This window comes from Eurypyga helias, unplaced genomic scaffold (genome assembly GCF_000690775.1).
Source record: "Eurypyga helias isolate BGI_N326 unplaced genomic scaffold, ASM69077v1 scaffold39790, whole genome shotgun sequence".
Taxonomy (NCBI): domain Eukaryota; kingdom Metazoa; phylum Chordata; class Aves; order Eurypygiformes; family Eurypygidae; genus Eurypyga; species Eurypyga helias.
Genome location: NW_010225709.1, coordinates 1,484 through 23,968, shown reverse-complemented (window position 1 = coordinate 23,968; position 22,485 = coordinate 1,484). Strand labels below are relative to the sequence as shown.

Sequence of the window (22,485 nt, the reverse complement as noted above, 5' to 3'; positions counted from 1 at the left end):
CAGAGCAGAGACTTATCGGCAGAGATGCTTTGCTTCGGTGCACGTGCAAGGGTGCAACAGAGGGAGCAGCAGCAGAACAGAAAGGGAGGATGCAGTAAGCGTAAGGCTGTAATTCAGGATGCAGACGCAGGACAACGGTGTGAGTGAAAGAGAAAATACATTTGAGGTAAAGGAGCAAAGGAAGAGACAATAAAAACCCTCTTAACAGAGTCAGTCCTGCTTCAGGAACCACATCCCTAATGTCAGTTGGCTCTTTTTCACCAGGTATCCTTGACATGTCGGTAAATCTCTCTGCACTTGGCATGCAAGAATCAAAACACTAAGATTTTTCCCCCCAAGCTGTACTGAATGATTTTGAGTATAAGGGCGATACCCTAAATGGCCCCTGAATTCTAAGCAATGCTGAAGGCTCACCCAAAAGCAGAAGTCCCCAAATTATAAACCGCTTTTGAAAACACAGGGCTACTTGCTTTAAGTCAGAAAAGGCTAATCTACCCAGGAGGATGAATTGTCCAGGAGCAGGTTTGGCATTGCTCACCCAGAGTGCCTTGGCATTTAACTAAGAAATAAATACCGTAACGGTTACTGGCAAGTCCCAGGATCGGGGTGAGGCGTCAGGTTTCTGGCTACACATCCGACAGCTCCTCCCTACCTCCTAACAGATCCGTGCCATTTAGAGCGAGAACCAGCTCCGCCACTCGTGGCTCCAGGGAAAAGTCTGGCAGAGCTGTGAGCCGAAGCCCTTCGACTACAGTGCCAATCAGGGGGATCCTCTTATTACAGAACTAATTGTAACAGGATTAACGCCTCCCGGGTAAAGCAAAGCCAAGGCTTCCTCTTTCCAAAGCAAGCCACAGAAGGATGCCTGTCTGGGGTTTGTACATTCATACAGCGACAGCGCTGGCTGGAGGCACCTACAGGCGGTGATTTCGGCAGTTTCGGAGAACCAGCACGACCAGAACCGCAACTGGTGAAAGCGGCCACAGGGCACAGCCCGGATGGAAGCGGCTGCAGGGCACAGCCCAGGTGGAAGCGGCTGCAGGGCACAGCCCGGGTGGAAGCGTATGGACTGTAAGACACAAGACCAGGACCGAGCAGCTGAGGTCAGCCACGAGCTTAGGCAGGCTTAAGGCAACTAAAGGAAGTTCACTGATCATTTAGAGGAGAGAGTCAAAAGGAAGAGAGAAGAGGAATTAGTGGGCAACGAGGCTGGGAATGCTGCTACGGTAGCCAAAGCCCAGCACCAGCTGCTAAGCCATCTCCCTTCTCCAGCTCATTTGTTCTAGTTCCCCTCAGCCTCCCAGCACCACCCACAGGAGGTCAATATGTCAGAAAAAACTGGGCATAGGTTCCCAAACACAGAGCTTATGAGTTTTCAAGGCTTGTGTCTCAGAGGTCAGTTCTTTGAAAGAAAGTGTGTGGGCCATTCGACTGGCCTCTTGCTTTGAACTGGAGCTTTCCAGGCATTCTGCCCGCTGCCTCCAAGGACACTCCTGGATATGCTGTAGCTGGAAGTGATGGCAGCAGCTACTTGGGCTCCTTGTCAAGACAGCTGAGCATACAGTAGTTTTTTTAAAATGCACCAGTGGTGTGGCCACTAGTGATGAAGCCGTGAATTCTTCTTGACCTCAGAAGCAGGTGGAACCAGACAGAGAGGGAGTGTTGGCACAGATCAGCGCAGGCTCCGGTAGACATATGCTGATGTGAAGAGAGCATTCAGAGTCAGACTTACGGCTAGCAGACCCCGGAGGGCGGAGTTACCAAACCGACCTTAGTAGATGGGGACAACACAAAGAAAAAAAGGAATAATAGAAAGAGATATTAAGGAATTGATGAGATAAATAACAGTGAACATATGCTGGGCTCTTTCTCCTTGCCCAGCCTCTTCAGCATAAGCAGAAATTGCTCACTTCTCCTGCCAGAAAGGACTCCCCTGCTCCCTTTGGTTCTATTTTCATCTCACTGCTCTTCTCAACACCCGCATCCCCACCCCTTTCCTTCTGCCTCAGTTTGGCACGCTGTTACTATTTGTCAGACAGTCCAAAGAACCAGAAGAGCCTCCTTAAGGTCTTGGAATAACAGAAGATCCATGTAGCTACTATTTATTTGTCTGGTCTGAAGGCCAGACCACCGCTACAGCACAGCAGGGATCTCACTCACCCTCACAGAAATGCTCACACGTACATGAAGCACACACACAGCTGGCACCTACCTCTCCAGCCGGCCCAGTCCTCCCCTTTGGTGGTCGTGTCCACCACGCAGGTAGATGAATGTGATGAGTGATCCTCCTTTTTGATGGAATTATCGCTGCAAATACTCCCTCCTTCTCCAGCAGATCTATCTGCAAGGAGAAAAAGAAAGGAAAGCTCAGAAGGTGCCAGTGGAAGCCAAAAGTAGCCAAAGTTACCAGACTAAAGCTATGAATGGCTGCCTGGTAAACCATGGAAGGACTGAGGACGGGCTGGAAGCAAAAGGCAAATTTCAGTGCTGTGTAGCAGGAGCTGCCTGCATGCTTCCCTCACACACTGTCCGTATCAGCATCGCTACGTCCTCGGTTAAAGGAGTTCTCCAAACGAGGGTGAGACAGTGGCAGTATCCCCGGGGCATCGCTAAGGGAGAGAAGGGAATCTGTTCTGGCAGACAAGAGGCTCTCCAGGCCACCACTGGATTCTTAAGGAAGCTTTGGTAGCCTAACAGTCATCACCACCTGCGTTTGACCTGAAGGCTTCCCGTGTACTGTGTGTCCTAGGTGACGCACGGCTAGGTGATGCACGGCTTCGCTCGGAAGCCAACCCCTTCCTACAAACGTGTTTTCAGGAGCGCAGCAGGCTGCCAGCATACCATGCATCCCCCACTTGCCGAGGTTCTTCTTTGGAAAGGAGGAGAGCTCGGTGGCAAGGATGTTGCTGTCTGAGGTGTGCTCCTCGGAGCTCGTCGGGGTGAGCTGAGCCTCCGTCTGAGAGGGGAAAAGCAGCAGCTTCTGTCCTTTCAGGTTCAGGCGGGCAGGGCTGATGAGTGGCCGGCGGTACCGCAAGGAACCCGAGCTGGAAGTCACAGAGCCAGCAACCGACGGTGCTGGAGAGGGGATGCGGGAGGGGGCACAGCTGCCGGACAGCAGGGAGAAGTGCTCTGAAATGGAAATATCCCCAAAGAGAAAATGATGAGCTGACCATCCCAACACAACAGGCACAGTTTTCTTCAACAATTCTACCAGAAAAGGGAACAGGAGTTGTAAAAGTCCGACATATCTCGTACTAACATCCTTTACTCATTCCAGTTCCCTCTCTGCAAACCATGGAGAAATTCCACAAGCACTTTGGTGCACTCCAGGATGACTTAGACCAGAGACGGGTTTATTAGGAGCTGGGTGAGCTTTCTCTCTGCCCAGTTGTGTCCCTTCAGGAGAGCCTGCATTCATGCTGGTTTGGGGGTAAACTAATCGTTCTGGGATATCCTTTACAGGCTGTTGGGCTGGGAAGCAGTTTGCACAAGGGCGTTAGCCCAGGCTGCGACTGCATCTCCAGCAGCAAATGCTTAAGCAGCACAAACAGCCCAACCATCCATTTGGGGTCAGGAGGGCAGCAGACAGGTCACGGGAGCAAAAGGGCAGAGCAGAGAGTACCCAAATTAGCAGTTCCTTAGGCTGGGGAGGGAACGTGAAACGAAAGAGCTGCCCTAGGCACAGTGTAAGTCCCCTGCAAAGCACCTTCAGCTCAGCTGTAGGGCAGGGAAGAGATCCTTGCTTTGCCTCACGGTGAGCTCTCCCAGGGAGAAGGACATCCGACACATACAGCACCTTATCTTAACGCAATCCCACTCGTAGTTGGAACTCTCTCTGCAGCATTTCTAACAGCGAAACGGACATTTTCACTGGGAAGCTAGCAGGAAGGAAAGATTTAAATTTGGATCATATGTTTCAACCCACTCACTGCAAACCCTGTAAAGATGGCTGCTCTGGACGGCCTGGCACGTTACCTGACGTAGGAGATTCCTTGGACTGAGATGACTGCGAGGCTGGCCGACTGCCACTGAACAAGTAGCCAGAATCTGAAAAGCAAAAATGAAACACTGTGAACCCAGCTGGCGCAGCTACTGCAGGTCTGTCCTTCAGAAACGTGACTGCATCCCCCTGTCACCAGTCTCAGAAGGGGAGGGGTGGTAAATGTAGGCAGGAAAAACGTCCCTGTTTTTCTGGGCAGGCGTCAGAATAATCCACTTTTCCCAGACGCAGCAGAACAGATCTGATCAGCAGGTGCCGAAACCAACCCTGTGACTGTATCACAGCCTGGCTGGCCTCTACTTTAAAAAAAAGAAAGTGAAGATACGGCTGCATCCTTTTCTCATGAAAAGGGCCTTCAGGGTAGATCATGGGCAGGAGCAATTCCCATCTGGCTGCCAGGCACAGCAGCCATAATAATGAGGCAAGGAAAAAAAACCAGTACTAAAGTCAGGAAGAAGTGCTACAAATGAAACCTCAGAGCTTAAATCAATTATTTTTCTTAGGCACTCGACTTACATAATTGTGGACAAACAGCTTTGGAGGTTAAAACCTTGCTGTTGGCCAGAAATGTTGAGCCCACAGCACGCTCTCCGGTGCCTGTCTGGCTTTGCACCTCAGCAAAAGAAAGCAGAGACTTCACAGGGTGGTTCAGTGTGTGGGGGAACCCCAGCTGTCTGGGCCCTGGCGCCTGCCCTTCCAGCAGCAGTTCGGTCACGAGGACGGTGACGCTGTGCCAGAGCTGCCGTGCTGCTGAGAGCTGTGCGTGGCTGCTCTTCCTCGTGCCCTCAGTGGATCTGGTGAAACTGCTGGCAGCGCGAGCTAGAGGAATGTCGAATAAAGTAAAAAAAACATGCAAGATCGCTCTCTTTTTGCTGCAGTGTTATCCTAGACACTGCCACATTTTGGCTTCTGATGTGGTAAGCAGTTAGTGTCGTGGGAAAGCTCAGCTTTCCTTGGATGGAGAACAGGATTTGAATGCTATTTCCCATCCGTTAGTTTCAAGCACAACAAAACTGAGGCCTCATTGAGGAACTGTGAGAGAGACTTCCCTTAGGCCTATGTGTCTTCCCTGGGTCGCAGAGAGACCTTAAAAACAAGAGGAAATGGGGTCTCTGAAGCAGCTGCAATAGTTGTGCTAATGCACAAGTCCAAACCCAGACTTAGGGAAGAGCCTGCCTTCAGCTCCGCTCCCTTCAGCTGTAGCAGGAAGAGCCAACTGCACAAAGCAGCTAAAGGGAAGGGAGCAGTGCACTTGCCAGATCAGTTATCCCACTGCTCCCAATCACTTACAAGAGCTGCTCTTCTCCATTTCCATGTCTAACCACTCCTTCTGTCCCACACAGCGCCTTGCAGTGGCGCCATACTGCCACAAATGCCTGGAGAAGCCTCTGGATTCCAGCAGCCCACAGCAGGCAAGCAGGCAGCGAGGCTTTTTGTTTCACCAGGATGGCAGCAGTATGCTGCGTAACCCCTTAATGCCAAAGCCAAGATTACCTCAGGAGTTTCACTCCGAATGAGGAGTGCTGGATGCTCCTCTGTGGCACAGGAGCCGCAATCCCTGAATCCCTGTAACACGTGGACCCCTCACGGCCCGCGTCCTTCGGAAGCACCGCGCCACTCCGCCGTGCCGGAAAGTTTGAGGCAGACGTACCCGTTCTGGCCAAGGAGGGGATGGTACCCAGCGAGAGCGCCCTGTTGAGACGACCAGGAAGAGAGGAAGGAGTTGCTGTGCGTGGGGATCTGAAGAGCTGCTGGCTTGTCAGCTGGAGCATACTGGGTGGCGCTGGGACAAAGAGAGACGTAGCAGAGGAATCAAAGCCGGTCCGGGTGCCGCTGGGAAAGGCAGTCATCGAATCCCCAGAAAGGTACCTGCAAACGGCAGGCGTGACACACATTCAGCACGTTCCAGTCATTCCCAGTTGGAATTCTTGCATGAACACTTGCTTTACTCTCAGCTTTGTACTGATTTTTCAGTGCAGGAGATGCAGCATACATGAGGGTTTACAGGGATATTCCTAGACCTTTGAAACTGGGGAAGAAAGAACTGCTCGACCTTACTTCAACTACTGTGCCCCCAGTGACCCCCAGCGACCCCCAGCACAGGGTGAAATTCATAGGGTGAGTATTTCTGTGAGGTAATGAAGACTCCCCGCCCCTCATTTTACAAGCTGGGAAAACAGCAAAAAGAAGCAAAGTGACTTGTCGAGGGTCACATTAAAATCCTGTGATAGAACAGAGACACAAACCTGGCTTTTCCAATCCTAAGCTGAGGCCTGAACCGTTAGGTTTTCCTTTCTCTGCGTATCATAACCAACCACAAGTATGTCCTGGCGTAGCTGCTCAGAGGGAACGGTGCTCCTGAAGCACACGCCCCAGGCAGCACCTTGCCTCCATGTGTAAAAAGCAACCCCTATCACACTCAGACTGGCAGTAATAATGGCAATTGTATTTCTAAGTCTGTGAGTTGTTTTCAGCGGGTTCTTTCCAAGAGAAAGAGCGGAGCGGTGGAACCACGTGTCCAACGTGAGAGAACAGACAGAGCAGACTAAGGGTACCCGTACCACTTAGCTTCCTTGTGAAGTACTACAGGCGCAAACTGACTCCTGTTCCACGGGTAAAATACCTGAATGAGAGCACTTTGTGTGCTGAACAGCTTTCGCAGCCAGCACCGCCACAGAATTTCACACTCGCTGCAAGCAAACAGGCTATGCAGTTAATTTCTGATACCCCCAGTTCATCACCTACCTTTGCAGTGGTTTAAAGTTTAAAAAAATCAAGCTAAGCTGAACAATCTGTCAAAAACTTACTCCTATTTTTACCTTCTGCCTATTCCTCCTTGCAACTGCGCACCGATCTTACTCTGGACGGTTCACCTGACCGCATCGCGTCAGAACTGAGGGGTCAGCCTTGGAGTCTGGCTTCGGCCCTCATGCCCCCCAGATGAGCATTCTGGGCAGGTCGCAATGTTGGAAGCAAAGGAAGCGTGTATTAACAACCGAGCAAAATGCATGAAAACATCAGTCCAGAACACGAACGAGATCTCTGGAGGATCCCCCGTAAGATTTCTGCTTAGCTAGGGAACACGTGTCGAGTCACAATGAAGCACTAACGCAGAACGGAGCCTTTCGATTTCCGATGGAGGCATCGGACTCTGCAGCGTATAATCAAGCTGCAACTTCTGAGGAAAACAGAGATGCGAGCAGCGACGTGGCTTTTCTCCTGACAGAGGGAAGCCAGCGGTAAACCAGAGCGTGAAGGAACATCCGTCTCTGTTTTGAGCTCCGAGGCGATTCACGCGCCACCCTCTCCTGGAGATTAGAGGCGATGCAGCAGTATGGTGCCGGGCTAGCACGTCCAGAAGCAGCGGTCTAGAGTTAAAAATATCTTATAAAACTACTTATCTGCTAATAGGAGGCAGACAACAATCCCGACCGGCTTTATCAGGCTGAACAGCACCTGAGCCAAGCAGCTTCCCGGCGCTTGCAAGCGGGACGTGCCTTCAGCAGTGGCAGGGAACTCGCCAGCCTCGCAGCAGGAACTGCCCAAGCTCTTCAGGCTCCAGAGGACCTGGGAAGGGTGTCGCGCTTCGCCAGCACGTGCACACCTACACACCTTGGCCCCACCACAGAGAGGTGCAAACAGCAGACGTACACACGTGCCTCAGCTTTGAAAGAAAGGGAACGGAAATGAAAAGTGCGGCTCAGGGCTGTGAGACGGATCAGATCAGGTAGAGCAGTACCTACCACCCACCGCGCCACGTCTGCCAAGGGCCATGTCAGAGCATCGCCCGTGAACAACACAGCTCTTCCTCCCTAACTCTGCACCTTCTGGGTTTTTGGGCTGAAGGATCCAAGTTTACGCGGCTCGTCGCTGCACCGGAAAACGGCTCGCCCGGCTCACGGGGGCTTGGCAGCTTTTCACGTAATGGGCTGGAAGATACTGCAGTCATTTATCACTCCTAACCACGGTCTCTTTCCTGGGACTGTAACTTTTGGGGATCGGACTCGCACAGGCTCTGCTGCTCAGCAGACCCACTCGCAACCTCACCAAGTTCGTGGGGCCAGATGCCCCGCGCAGCCGATGTGCCACACGTCTTGCACCCTCCAGAAAAGAACGTTTCTGGTCAGCGAAGAAGAGCTGAAGGATCTTAAGCACAGCATGTTAACGCCTTAGAGTGCTGGCCAAGGAACGGCTTAAACACTGACCTGTTCTGAACAAAGGAAATTCCTGCAACATGTGCAAATTCCCATTCCCTTCAGCGTTTGCCGGTCACGCCAAGAGGGCCGGGTACGGCTAAAAAGCAGGGGTGCTGTTGTGGGAACGCGCTCCGTGCCTGAGAATGGTCAGCTGAACTACAACTCCTTTTGGAAGCAGATGAAAAAAGGTGAGGAGATCAAGAGGATCGTAAGGCAGGAGGCAGCCACATCACAGCCCTGAAGGGAGCAGCGCGGCTCTGCCTTTGCTCTCAGACTACTGCACTGCAGCGCTCTAGGCCGCTCCAGGCCATCGTACACATGTAACAGCAGGTCTGGGAACAGGGGAAGAAGTAAGCCAAAAATGGAGGAGGAGGGGAAAAAACAAAAAGGCTCTGGAGTCAGACAGTTTGTGGAAACGGTCAGGGCCCGGAAGCCGTTTATTTCAGAACATCAAAAAATGGGTATCTTAATTGGCAATTACAACGATCACAGCATTGCTAGACAGTTGGGCACAACTCTGCTGCACAGATGCTTTAAAAATAAACCAATAAATAGAAGCCTGAAGGACAGCGTGACACGGCATGGGGCTGTACACAGTCCTGGGGAAATACCTCCTGCCAGCACAGCCTCCCTTATCCACACACCACCATGCGTGTGCCTCAATTCCCACTGGAGCAGAGATGCTGCATCCCCCCTGGGACAGAGAGCTCCACGGGAGAGCGTGGGTCAGTCGGAACAAGGCTGCAGAGGGACACCCCTGCTATCACAACGCAGGACGTGAGGTCAGACGTTAACGTGCCGTCAGGCAGGCAGCTTGCTGCACGAGCCCAGCTTCCCCCGCCTGCCCGCAGCCAGAGGACAGCGTCAGCCACGGGTAAAACGCTCCCTCCGGACTGAAGCTCCCACCTAGCGGAGCTGTGAGTTATCCACGGATAACTGCACTGCTGTCTGCGGGCAGCGCGGGTGCTGCTGCCCCTGCGGAATAGCTCGCTCTTGCCTCTCTGCTGGCTGCGGTAACACGTCTCTGCGAGCAGTCGCTTGGGTCGGCGGCATCACACCCGCCACTGCCATAACCGGTGCCTCCGGTGAGGCTGACAGGGTCAGGCGTAAGAGCAATACAGGGAATCGAATCGGGCAGAGGGAGAGGGACATAGTGCTAAAAGGGCACAGGTCTCAGACAAAGGTTTTGACGCGTGACTCTCGAGCTGCCAAGACTAAGAACTCTTTTCTCCCACAGGCTGCCCTGCTTTGGATGGAAAAGGAGGGCTGAGTTACAGCTGAAAATACCCCAGCTGCCAGGTCCTGCACTACCACCTTCTAGATTCCAGAGACATTTGGGATCAGCTTCCCTCCCAGCTGGTGGCACAAGTGTTCCGGGGGTGTATATGCGCATCCCACCTCTACAAACATCCAGACTCGCTGGCATGGCAACCACCTTCAGAGGACCTCTTCTGTGCCTGTGTGCACAACAGCTTCGGTCCCAGACGAGGCTTTCCCAGGATGACTCGAGGTACGCTTCAGGACTGAGTACCACCCCTTTCACAAGCGCCTCTGCCCCAGCTCAGAGGCCCCAGGCGTACGCGCAGGTGGCAGCACGCCTGGAAGGAACCGGCAGGTTTTACGTGACAGCACACAATTCCAACAGCATCTCTAACAACCGCAGCAAAGCCAAGCCATACACCACACCTCCTGCCTTCAGGAGTGGAGTCAGTCCAATCACCTGGCGACTATATTAATTTTTGTAAGAGTATAAAGAATTTGTCCACAGCACATCACCACATACTTTCTGTAGCATCTAAGCACGATTATTAGCTTCACATAACTTCAGCATACTCATAAAATAGTCATAAAGCCAAAATAAAACACGCTACGGCGGTTTTACACTCGCCTCTTGTCTGCACCCTTTGCACGCCCAAGCTCAGCTCACTAGGGCGTGCAAAGCACAGATGGAGGAGAGGAGGAGTTAGGAGAAGGGGATGTGAATACAGCGTATGTACAACTGTGAGGGGCCAGTTTGCACGCACCGACGTCAGCGAGGGCTTCAGGAAGGCCCAAAGTAGCAGCGGTGGAGATGCTCACTTGGTTGCTAGCTCTGGGTTCTCCCTCAACCACCTCCTAGTCTGCAATGTTGCTCAGAAATTTTGGAGTGCAGCTGAGTATCCTCATATTCCCAGGCAGACTTGCTGGTGGCAAACCAAGGACAAAAGCACTGGCCTGGCAGACACAGGCACCGCTGTTCCAAGCTGCAGCAGTTCCACAGCGCTGTCAAAAAACTTGGCCAGGGAAAGGCACTTGATGAACCCACGGTGGCCCCTTTACGCATCCAACTGCGCTGGGCATGGTACAAGATGCTTTTGAGGTGGCAGAGCAGCCGTGGCCACTGTGAGAGCAAAGCCCAGCCAGGCACTTTGGGCTGGAGCAGGTTTGATTTCAAGTGACACACAGACCCACCAACAGTCCCTCACCTCCTCTGCTCTGTTCCTTAGCACCACCCTCTGCTCCAGACACCGGCACACGGCCAGAGGGACAAAGCAGCACCTGAAATTAGAGGCTTTTGGGCTAAAATCCTCTTGTACTGTTAAGACGTTTGTGCGCTCTGGCCTGCACAGCTGTGAGAATCCACAGGCAGCAAAGTGGCATCTGGCAACCACAGGTTAGCACATGTTCCCCTGTGGCCTGACACAAGAGTCCAGCCAAGTGGAAACGAGCAGCTGATGGCACCGATCAAGCGGTTGTGGATGGTCTGTGTGTCAGTCAGCCACCAGCCTTTGTTAGCTCCTGTCCCCCGCCACAGAAGGGAACGTACAGCCATGTGTGACACCAAACAGCACCGAGGCCTCACGAGGGTGGTGACGCCGTGCTCAGGTGTTGGACTTGCACCAAAGTGCCCGAGCTGGAAGCACGCATTTCCTTCAGCCGGACTCACGGTGGGGGCGCAAGCAGGCAGAGTTGGATGGCACACAGCTGCTGAGCTACTTCCTGACTGAACCTCAGGTCAAAAACGCCAAGTTGGCAAAGTGCCTTCCTTCCCGAACCTACGGCACGGCACCACGTTCAGGCTACCTGGCACGGAAACCGGGTATCGCAGGAACGGTCTCCGTAAAGGCAGTAGGTTTTGTTCCAGCAACAGCAAACAGTGAAATACTGCTCATGTAGAGCCGACCTTCTTCAGGCCTGCTTCTCAGGAGACAGGACTGGCACGGGCTGAGTGCTAGCAGGAACACCTCTGGGAAAAACACCTTCCTCCTCCTTTCTTCCCTCTCCTCCAAGAGATTAATCCTCCTCTACCATCAGCATAGCACTTGAGAAAAGCAGAGAGGAGGCTGCCAGCACGGGAGCCTCTAGAAGGCCAAAACCCGACCTGCTGGTTTGGAGGCTGCAAGGTACCAGCACTGACACGCTGAGGCACCAAGAAGCGTGAAAACAAGCTGACACCTGAGAGAGACAACAGCTTCTTTGGCCTTAAACCTGAACCACGTTTCACTGCGTTCCGTGACTTTGTTTCGTCTTTGAAATTTTTCCAACAACGAGTCCAGAAGTTCCCCAAGGACAAGTTGTGGGCCAAGCACCGCAGCGATCAGGGCTCTGGCCGCCAGGCGAAGTCGCTTTCTCATGCTCTGACATACCAGAGCACGCTCCACGTAGGCTGAGCGACTGGGACGTACGCGCAGCACGTCCCCACTCCCGCCCACAGCCCCACCGACCGCCTGCTCTGCTGCCTCACGGGCATCCTCCCAGCCCATCCCAGTCCTGCCCAGGCAAAGAGAGGGGAGGTCAGGAAGACAATGCAAACATCCTAACAGGGGCAGAGCCCGGGGGGCTGGAAGTCAGGGTGTGTTTAAATGGAAAGAAAAACCAAAAGTGCTGCTTAAAGAAGGGAGGAAGAAGCTGCTCAGCGAGAGAGAAGGCCACAGGAATTAGGACAAAGCAGAACTTCATGCAGCTTTGATTTTCTGCTCCCGTAAGGAGAGCATCCGAAGAGGCTGAAGAGCACCTTAAAGGCTGCCACTTAGAGCTTCCTTGGTACCGGGCAAGAAAACCTGGGCAGACTAGTTCTATTCCTAGTAAAAACAGAAAGGATTTTGCCATTAGAATCAGGCATGACATTACGATGGGCAGCCCCACACACCGTCACAGCTGGGCAGCTCTCCCACCCCTCCTCCTCCTCACGCCCCCAGTCTATCCTCGGGAACAGGAGATTCCCCCATCACCTGGATGCACCAGACAGCGGAGCAGCCAGAGGAACCGCTCCAGGCGGTGGCATCTTCCTGTGCCAGAAGCTGGCGGGAGCCTGCAATCCCACTTCCACAGGCAGGGAGACAGTCACAGCGGAACAGAAACACCGTCTCTTCCTGTGCTGAACGTTACAGGGAAAACCCGGGAGCGCTGCAGCAGGAAGAAGGGAGGAAGAAACTGTGAAGCCGCGAGGCCTTATTCCGCGTAAGGGGCGTATACAGCTCAGGTGCCCTGGGTCTTCTGCGCGGGCTGCTTAGGGGATGGCAGAGCCGGCACCGGATTCGGTTCTGATGGCCATTAGGCTTGGTCCACCCCCCTTTAGCAGCAAATGGTTTTGGAGGGGCCGCTGCAGGGGGGCATTTTCCAGGGGCAGAAGCACGATAGTGATCACTGCACAGAAAGGAGAGCCAGTCGCAACAGCGCAGCCACACACAAAACCGTCCCCGTTTCCCCCTCTGCCGCTTCCTGTCCTTCCCCAGCGTACAACTGCCTGTCGTGACGCTGACCCCTGTGCTGGCTGGCTGACAGGTACAGAAAGACTGGATTTTTGAGAAACTTTTCCTACTAAATCCGCTCACGGAGAGTGGGAAAGAGGCAGCAGTGACTGTGAAAGTCCGACCCGGCACCAAGGACCCTGCACACCTCTGCTGCTTTTCCTCCTGTTTCGATGAAGTCACGTGGCTTCTTGTAGCATTTGCTTGGAGATTATTCCCTAAATTCAATTCAGTGGAAAGTTCTCTAGTGGAACGTGGGACGGAGCGGTGTCAGGTCTAAGACTGGAACAATCTGTGAGTGAAGTGAAGACAAACCTTCTGGGTGAGAACTGCTAAACGACAGGCACAGCGTGGAACCAGACTCTGCAGGCGCTGGATCCCTTCAGCAGACAAGCAGACGACGCTCACGGCAGCATCACTCAGGAGCACCAGAATGGAGAAGGGTGCTCTGTGTGCTTAGAGGTGGATATTGCTGTTATCTGAAGGCACCAGGAGAGCACCGTGAGGGAAGCAGGTTTGTGTCCCCTTCCCATGCCGGCTGTTGAGTTACAGGCACGTGGTCCTTCGGCCAGGAGCTGACACACTCAGCCTGGCTTATTGCTAGCAAATACCCACAGAGCTTTGGTTAGCGCGGCCTTCCTGCTTTCACAACAAACACTGGTTTGAAGAACAGTGACTGAAAAGCTACGAAACGCCTTTCGTTTCCTTTAAAAAAGGTTCTGTACTTTCACTGGCACCTGCAGCACCCAGCAGTGCCTGGATCTTTCAGCAGGGGGTGCAGATGCCTCATAGCCAGAGCTCCATTCTGACTGCTGCAGTTTACACACAGGAAGATGAAGATACCCAATTAACTTGTATCAGACTAATCGTGTGACCAGTTCCACTGGGCTACTCTGAACAGAACAGCAGATCTTCGTAAGAATGCTATTTCCTCTTGAAAAACCCAAATCCAGATGAGACATGAATGCTGGAGGGGGACTTTTCCTAAGGGAAGGGAGTGACAAGACAAGAGGTAACAGGTTTAAACAGAAAGCGGGAGACTGAGATTGGACATCAGGTAGCAATTCTTCCCAGAGAGGGTGGGGAGGCACTGGGACAGGTTGCCCGGAGAAGCTGTGGATGCCCCATCCCTGGGAGTGTCCAAGGCCAGGCTGGATGAGGCTGGGAACAACCTGGGCTAGTGGAAGGTGTCCCTGCCCATGGCAGGGGGTTGGAACTAGATGATCTTTAAGGACCCTTCCCACCCAAACGGTTCCGTGACTCTGAGAAACTCAGTGGAGTGCCCTGCAAAAACAGTGCAGGACAATCAGAGTGCTTATCCTAAGAGGCCCCAACAAGTTAATCCTCTAAAAACCCAAGCAGCAGAAGGCTCCTCCCACCCCACACAGTAACACCCAGCTATCCCAGCTTTCAGCAGAGGACTGCCAGGCACAATTTCCAGACCCATTTCTTCAGCAGCATCACTGCCAATGGCAGACTTCAAAAAAACAAACTCCTCCAAGTAACAAGAACAATCCGCCTCTGCTGCCGTGCAGTCCCACAGCAGAGGCTCCCACCCCTTACTACAGCACCTTCTCCTCATCCGTGCTCTCAGCAAGAAGGAAGACATCGGCTGGTGGTGATGGACAAGAGACGCTGAGCACACACCACAGCACGAGGCTGTTAGTCCCGTATTCCTTCACTTTCTAAGGCTACAGGAGTGGAGGAACGCACGCATTTTTCTCCAGTTGTGCTTTTACACAGATGCTCCTCAGGGAGCTGTGTGGGTGGATGGGTAAAAAGCACCAAGAAAACTTGCATTGAAAGCAACAGCCACGGGTAGATTTGAAAATTTAGCCTAAAATGGCTGAATATTTCCAGACATTCAGTCAAGACACCCTGAGCTACGCCACCTTTTAAAGCACCCTGGTAAATACATTATTGCAGTTCCAGTCAAAAGCACTTAAGGAGGCCTCTCTGTTTGCAACAGGCGCCACAGGAGAGCGGCAGAGCGAGAGAGCACGCGGTTACGCGATGCTACATGGGCCTGGAGGCAAGCACCACCGCGTTATGGACTACGTGCGGTCCCCTCCTCCCACGCCCGTACGCCACGCAGCGGTACTACAGCACAGGTTACAAGGACTCGGAATCCAGCAGCAAATTCGCATCAGTTCGAAATTAAAATGACCAGCACCATTAAAAAAAAGTGAAGGGGGGCTGGGCCCCCCGGAGGATCAAGGCAGAGGGTTCCTCTGTGGCTGGCTAAGGGTGGACAGCAGCGAGAAGAACCGAAGGACAGGAGAAGCCAGAATCTCTTTGGATGGAGGAGCAGAATGGGGAGGAGGCTGCATTTACAGAGCGGTTTGTGAGGCAGCTGCTGGAAGAATTGGCTTTGGGGAAGCTGGATATTTGCACTGCTGACGGAGGATTCAGGAGGGAGAATGGAGGCAGCAGGAGTAGCTTCCATGGCTAGTACCAGCAGCGGAAATGCTCCAAGCAGCTAGCACAGCGAGAAGCAAAGATAGGAAGAACACATTATATACAAAGGAAGAAGAGATCTTCACTGCTTATCTAATTAAAAAAGAAAGAAAAAAATGAAACAGAGGAAGGGAAAATAAAAAGAGGAGAGAGAAGCACCAGTCACAGAGTTCACAAGGCTTTTTTTCCTCCTTCCCCCAGCGTCACTGCTCTGGCTCTGACCTTCGGGGACGGTATCTCCGATGGCCCATTGATTTCTGCGTGGCCACAGCTGCGGTGAAGCCCACCAGGCAGCACACGGACGTGGTGCCGAATTTGGCCGTGTCTAGCCAGCTGGGTGTTTCCATCTTCAGGTACCTCTCAGCCAAATGCAGACTCATCACTACCAGCCACAAGAATGAAGCGAACGCATCAATTCTCCGGAGCCTGCAACGCCAAAAAGAAACCAAGCAAGACACAGGGTAAGAATTTAAACACTAATGAACCCCATTGGTCCTAAGGAAGGAGCGGAGAGGTGGGGAAAAGGTGGGGAGGATAAACAAAACAAGCAGGTTATGGTCTTTCTTTTACTATGGCTGTATCACCCACAGCCCCACCACTGCGCTAAGTACCCGACTAGACCAGTTCCGTTTTCGACCGGAGGGCAGAGCGGCACGGGTAGCTCTTTGTTCACAGGAATTCAAGCTGAAATTGCATGAACAAAGGCCCAGATCCAAGACAAGCCCTGCTGTCTCCATCCAGCCAGCTGGCAACCCAAAAATGACAAGGAGAACTGTGCCACCCAGTACTGCATGGGCCATTCTGGCAAACGTCCTTCCCCTGGCTCACTGCGTCAGGACAAGAGACTCCCAACATAAGGCAGCATTTCCCCAAGTGAAACCGAAGGGAACAGCACACCCACCTGATCCGTCCAGCTAAGCACATGGCCAACAGGCAGGTGAACAGCCCGAGGACAGCGACTGCCATCTGATGGTTCTTCCCGTAAGCCCACGCGGCACTCAGGTTCTCCATCATCTGCTCTGGGAGCAGGAGGAGCAGCTCCCGCCAGCCTTCCACCTTCACGGAAGAGTCGTTTTCCAAGTTTGCATGTGAGCTTGTGTCAGTCCTGTTCCGAACAGACACCGGAGCAGAGGAGACAGGAGCAGGGAGTGCTGCACCGGGTGAGAAAGGGTCGCCCGACCCATACAAGGCGATGAGAACCAGGAACACACAGCTGAAGAAGGCCAAGAACCGCAGAAATATCACCTGAGCCGGTGTGGCTATGTAAGCAGAAGAGGAGGACGAACACAAATTCTGCAGGGGAAGGGAGGAACACCTTGTCAGAAGCTGAATGCACTGTAGAAGGTTCTGAAATGGTGCTTTATGAAACGCTGCCAGACTGTATGGTTTACCAGACAGTTCTGCTCAAGTCCTTATAAGCCTCAGTACTGGGCTGACACCACAGGGATGCCGCAGAGTAGCAAAGAGCCATGAGCAGAAGCTAGGGTCAGGCAGGGCAGCGAGACAAGAAGGTCATCATTCTATTCCCAGCATTCTTACTTCCTTTCCCCCTTGTACTTCAGAGTTTCCCACACTGTACTCATAAATTGCCTTCCCTACCTCCCCTTTTCTGCCTGTCCCACCATTCTCCTTCCACTCTGTTCTTATTCCATTAGACTTACCTTGAAAAGCTCAAGCCAACAACATCTGGAACATCTGCAGCAGCTACCCAGTGCTATTCTAAACTTCTGCCATGCACTCAAGCTCCTGGAGCCAGAGACCCCCGACGCTGCCTTCCCTTCCCTTCCCAGCAGGCACCTAGTTCTCAGCACTCCCCCTAAATTCCCTCATCCCTCCCCCACGTACCTGTACATAGGTCTTGTCTGTCTCACGGCGTTTGAAATGGTGGCTGAGCAGCAGCGCCCGGAGCTGCCGGTTTTGATGTTTTATGTAATACTCCACAGCAGCCTGGCACGGACGGCACAGCTTGTAGGTCTGCTCCAGATGGTGCTTATACACCTCAATCTCCTCATCGTACTTGTGCTGGTGAGAGGGGAGGAAAAGTAGGTGAGAACTGCAGGTCCCTCACCAGTTATCACGCTCGCTTACAGACATGAGGGCAAGGTGTGCTTCCAAGTCTCCAGAGGAACAGCGCCCTGAAACCAGGCCCGAAGAGTGACCAAGCTGGAAGCCAGCCAGCCAGCCGACTTGGCATACAGCTGACCCAGCCCCGGAAGAGATTAAACAGCCCTTGGAGAAGGCTGCTGTGGCCCGGTTTCAGGATGGTGAATGTCTGGCTCAATTCTGCTGTTTTTGTCAAGACCTTATGACCTCAACACACAAGATGAGACAAAAAGCTGGAAGGGCTTTTCCCCTCCGCACAAATGTCCACATTTGAGGGGACACAAAACCCCTGTTGCCCTTCCACACCACTGTGCTGGAAAAAGAGACAAGTCCTTCCACAAGTCAGCCCCCGACTCGAAGGCTGTCGCTGTCTGAAGGTTCCGGCGAGCTGAGCTCCATCAGTCACTACCAGCACCCGTTAAAAGAGAGCGCAAGTAGGGCCAAAGGGGTGGTTTTCAGCACCACTCCAGTGGACACATCACCTACCCAGAGGCTTGGTACCATTTGCAAAGTCAAACAAAATAATGCAGAGCACATGAATCGGAAGCAGATACATGCACGGGAATGCCGGGAACAGACATCCTCCTGGGATGCCAGTCCCGCAGGAACTCACCTCCTCCCGCGGTGAGAATGAAGCCAGCTGTTTGATCTTCGTGGTTTGGTGGTTGTTGCATTTCTTGCAAAGCAGAATCTGGCTGCTCACCCACTGCTGCGGTTTGGCAGGATCACAGAAAGTCGTGGCACCCGACACCACGTGGTTGAGGTGTTCCATGTACTGGGCAGGGATGGGCTTGTTGTAGTCTCCATTCTGACAGGGAGCAAAAAAGGAGGCAGGAAGGAAAGGAAATGTGAGATCATAAAATCAAGGCTAGGTACAGTAAAAAAGAGGTTCTTTGGAGATATTGGTGAAAACCTCAAGGCCTTTTCTGCCCTCTGAAGCAAGGGAAGAATGATAAAGACAGATTTCCCATGTCAGCACAGCAGATTTTCTCAAATCTGATGAGGGGATCAGCTGCTGAGTTCACACATGCCCAGCACAGAGCTGTCAGCTGTCAAACCTGCACATTCCTCTGCCCCGGGCCTGTATCATCTCAAAGGAGGAGCAGGATTTTCCCACCAGCACTGTTCCACAGGGCAGGCACCCTCCCAGCCACCCCTCAAGTAACACGTACCTCTTGGAACCCATTGTACTGCTCACAGTTGGGGCAATCCCAGCAGTTGCGATTCCCGTATGGCACTACCGTGTCCTGATTGCAGAACCAGCAGTTCACCGTCACGTGCGTGGGCTTCCTCCTGACCGGAAAGGAAACGTGGTCGTCATCAACACTGAATTCAGCTGATGCAGAGGAAAGCAAGGGCTTTCCAACAGGGAAATGCAAGAGAGGCTGGAATGAAAATCTACCTTCCCATTCAGTGTGTCTGACAGCATGACTCAGCGTGGTCATTTCAGCAGTGAAAAGATGGACTTTCAGGCCATCTTTAGCCCAAAGTAGAAATACATTTCCGCCTGATGCTCATATCTTTGTGCCAGTACCATGGACATACCAGAACTGTAACCACCTTGTGAATAACCCACTCCACTGTCTTTCAGAGGCTTATTCGGGGGTGCGAGTCCTCTCCATAATCAGCAGTGTTAGGTTACACGAGGGGTGCAACAGATGTGCTGCTTAATGCCCAGGACTCTGGGAAACACAAGTTATGATCCACACAAACTACATACGATGGTACCTGGAAACCTAGGGAATGGGCTCGTGGTGACAGTTCTGGCTGCCCCGCTCATTACAAAATCTTTCAAGGACAAAGGCATACCAAATTACCCCAAGTTTCAGGCACTGTAAATAGCAGTTTCTTCGCAGCTTTAGGATACATGTGAAGGAACCCAGGAATCAACACGTCTCCCCCAGTTTCCATGCACTGGAACTGAAGAGATAAAGACAATGGCCTGGACCCATGAGCCCCTTGGGTTTTTTAAAACAATCCTGTTAAAACAACAGTCCCTACAAGAGAAACAGCTGTGACGGAGCCCCACTGCAACAGGTTGTTTGAGTAAAAAATGTTGGGTGTCCTGGTTCCTGACCCTACCTAAAGGTCAGCACTTCTCTGGACGCTTGGCACAACACCCAAGAGGAAGCTTCCTGGCAGGTACAGGCGGCACATCCCAGCTGCCTGGGTTTACGGGCAGCTATCCAGGCAGGGAACCGCCGTGGCAGCTACGCCAAGAGCTGCCCTCACCCCGTGTGCCCCACCGAGCTATGGCCAGGCCTCTGCTGCGCCACCGCTGAAGCAGCCATGAGGCAACCGTGCGGGACGGCTCGCTGACGGCCCGACAGCAAGCCACAGCAGCACAAGTGCTGTCAGTTGTAAGCTAGCACAGTTCCACGTACTGTACTTCCTGGCACAGCATTCTGCACCCAAACACTTTGTCATTTCCAGCACCCTGCAACCAAACGGCCAGTTGGCTCTCCCCTTAAATACGATGGCTTCTCCCTCGCCCTCGTAGCTGGATGCCTACAGTTAAGGCTCTCCCCCACTCCCATTTCTGCAGACCATGTCTTGAAACTTGGTTCATAAAACACGAAACCCTCAAGTGATGCTTGGGCCTCCGGTTGAAGGAGTAACGATGAGGATGAGCTTGATATGAAGCACCAGGAAGGAGCCTGAAAAGCCGGAGTGCAGAGCATTCCCTGCCAGATGCTGCAAGAAAACGGCTGGAGCTGCCAGGGTGACAGTGTCATCTCAGAATAGCAGCATACACCCACACCCCTCTTAATACTGCTCAACTTTCTGCATGGCCAAGAGGGCTCACAACAGTAAGCGATCAGAGTTAAAAATACCACACTGCAGCTGACAGGCCAACAGATAAAAAGCTTAAACCGGACTAGTAGCCTCGATCTCCCGAGAGCTACCGGTGCCCAAAAGCCGAGCGAACCACGCGCCGAAGCAGCCGCACTCGGGACGGACGAGCAACACCCACCGGTGGTAGTTTCATCTCGCTATCGTAGGTGTAAAAGGGGTGAAAGTAACATGCACAGGCTTCAGAAGCACGCTAACCACCCGAATCCAAACCCGACTGCACCTCGAGCGCAGGCTCTGCCAGCAAACACACCCCAAACCCCGTCCTCTGGCGCAGGTCACCGCACAGGTCCCAGGTTCTGCGGGAGGTGCCGCGATCCTGCCGCTGTGGCATCATCCCCTGGACCCGTGGAAATAAGACACTCCAGCCCCTACCTACCACCACAGAGTCGGCAGAAGGAGCAATCTCAAGGACAACACGGAATTGGAAAGCACGGGCCAAAAAAAGAGTACGACAGGCGTGCTATAAAGGAAAACAGCAGCAGTGCCAAACCCTACCCGAGAGCTCGCTGCTATCGGAGACCAAATCCTTACTATAACCCAGACTTTGCCATCCTTCCCCAGCAGGATTTTCATTCTCACTCCTGAGGCCAAGGAAGTGCTAGCAAGGGTTGAACAGCAGCCCTTCATTCTCAGAGTATACAAATGAAATTGCTAACTCCCAGATCATTTAGGGTAAAAAGCTGTAATCCTTCCTTCTGTGAACTCACCATCTGTTGCCATAGAAATAAGTGCAAAAATCACAAGTTGCCAACCTACTGGATGCAGAAAGAATAACCAGGTCATTTCAGGCAAGAATACGTAGGCAGCGTGCTAATTTTACAGTGACTGGGCAGCACTCTCAGAACAAAGCCCAAGCACTGCATTTGGAAAGCCTCAAACGCGGATTTAATGACTTGGGAACTAAACACAACCCTAACGACATAATGAACTGGAGCACACCGGCTCCTGAGGTCAGACGTCCTGTTAGGAGGAGACAGAAGACGCAAGACTAAGCTTACCGAGTGCTCAACCCCTGGCAAAACACTGGGCAAATCACCCCCCCGAGGGGTTTACAACCTACCACTGTAGTAACTCAAACGAGCTTCACTGGGCAAAGCACCACCCTGCAAAATAAAACCGGAGCAGCAGGAAGCGATGAAGTTAGGGCAGCGATCCCGCCAACAGCGGAGGGTCTGCGTAACGCCCCGCGTGGCCCCCGCACCCCAACGAGCCAGAAAACAATTCCCAGCTCTGGAGGAATTGTGCAGGTAGATCTCCGCTGAAGGCAGCACTGGGGGAACATACCTGGAGCCAACTCCGTTACGAGACAACGCCCAGGTGAGTCACACCGCTCAGGCAGTACGACACCACCTTCCCTTGCGAGAGCCCAGCAGGCTCCCTTGTTCTGCCAACGCGCGTTCCGTCCTGCGCGTGGCACTCGCCGAAGTCAGCCGGCGGGTACAGCCACTGACACGCTCTTCAGCAACTAGTCTGTGTCTCTCGGGTAACATCAGGAATTCCTCTTCCTTCTTGCCCCCGACACCCTCCACTATTCCCATCCAGACACGTCTAAGTCTCACCTAACCCCACACTCTCAGTGGACTGCCAGAACGGTCCCCCTGATAAAATACACCAGACTGCCAAACGTTCTGATTTGCATCTAATCCTTCTCCCCATCTTTGCTGCGAGGTCAGACGATGAAGACGTTTGGCTTTTCCTAAAGGCAGCGGCAGGTGGATGCGCAGTTCTTTGCCGGGCTGCCCTCGTCCTCTGCCAAGGATCAGCAGAAAAAACAACTCTCCGTTAGAAGTACTTAAAGCAACACTCTCCATCCTAGCTCAACTGGATTACAAAGCAACTACACACACAGCTGTGCCAGCGAATCTGAAGGAGAAACACACCAGGCAGAGGAGGAGCCCTTTAGCACGGACGAGCTCTGAGCAGAACACGCGATGGCAGGCTGACAGGGCCGAGCTGCCCGAGGGCCGCAGCACAGCCCAAGCCGATGGCACGGCGTGCCCAGCGGGACCGTGTTATGTGCAGCTCGTTGTGCCCAGCGCAGAACCAGCAGCTGCAGACAGCGCTGAGGACTGAGCCGCAAGACCAAATTTCTAGTCCGGTGTCCTAACGCAGCCTACGCTTTCCCAAGAGCCAGACTTGGAGT

The 22,485-nt window shown here is 53.0% G+C and overlaps 1 protein-coding gene across 1 annotated transcript in view; it reads right to left on the bottom strand.

Annotated features, from left to right (window-relative positions):
* Positions 1-1,672: 1,672 nt before the first annotated feature.
* TMEM201 (transmembrane protein 201) overlaps positions 1,673-22,485 on the bottom strand; it is a gene marked incomplete at its 5' end in the record, with an annotated part of 22,113 nt that continues 1,300 nt past the window's right edge. The window contains 10 exons of the mRNA XM_010150384.1: positions 1,673-1,770; positions 2,213-2,341; positions 2,842-3,129; positions 3,976-4,047; positions 5,652-5,869; positions 15,606-15,809; positions 16,285-16,676; positions 17,229-17,405; positions 18,100-18,294; positions 18,659-18,779. Of these exons, the coding sequence (XP_010148686.1) occupies positions 1,673-1,770; positions 2,213-2,341; positions 2,842-3,129; positions 3,976-4,047; positions 5,652-5,869; positions 15,606-15,809; positions 16,285-16,676; positions 17,229-17,405; positions 18,100-18,294; positions 18,659-18,779 (1,894 nt within the window). The remainder of the gene's footprint in view (positions 1,771-2,212; positions 2,342-2,841; positions 3,130-3,975; positions 4,048-5,651; positions 5,870-15,605; positions 15,810-16,284; positions 16,677-17,228; positions 17,406-18,099; positions 18,295-18,658; positions 18,780-22,485) is intronic.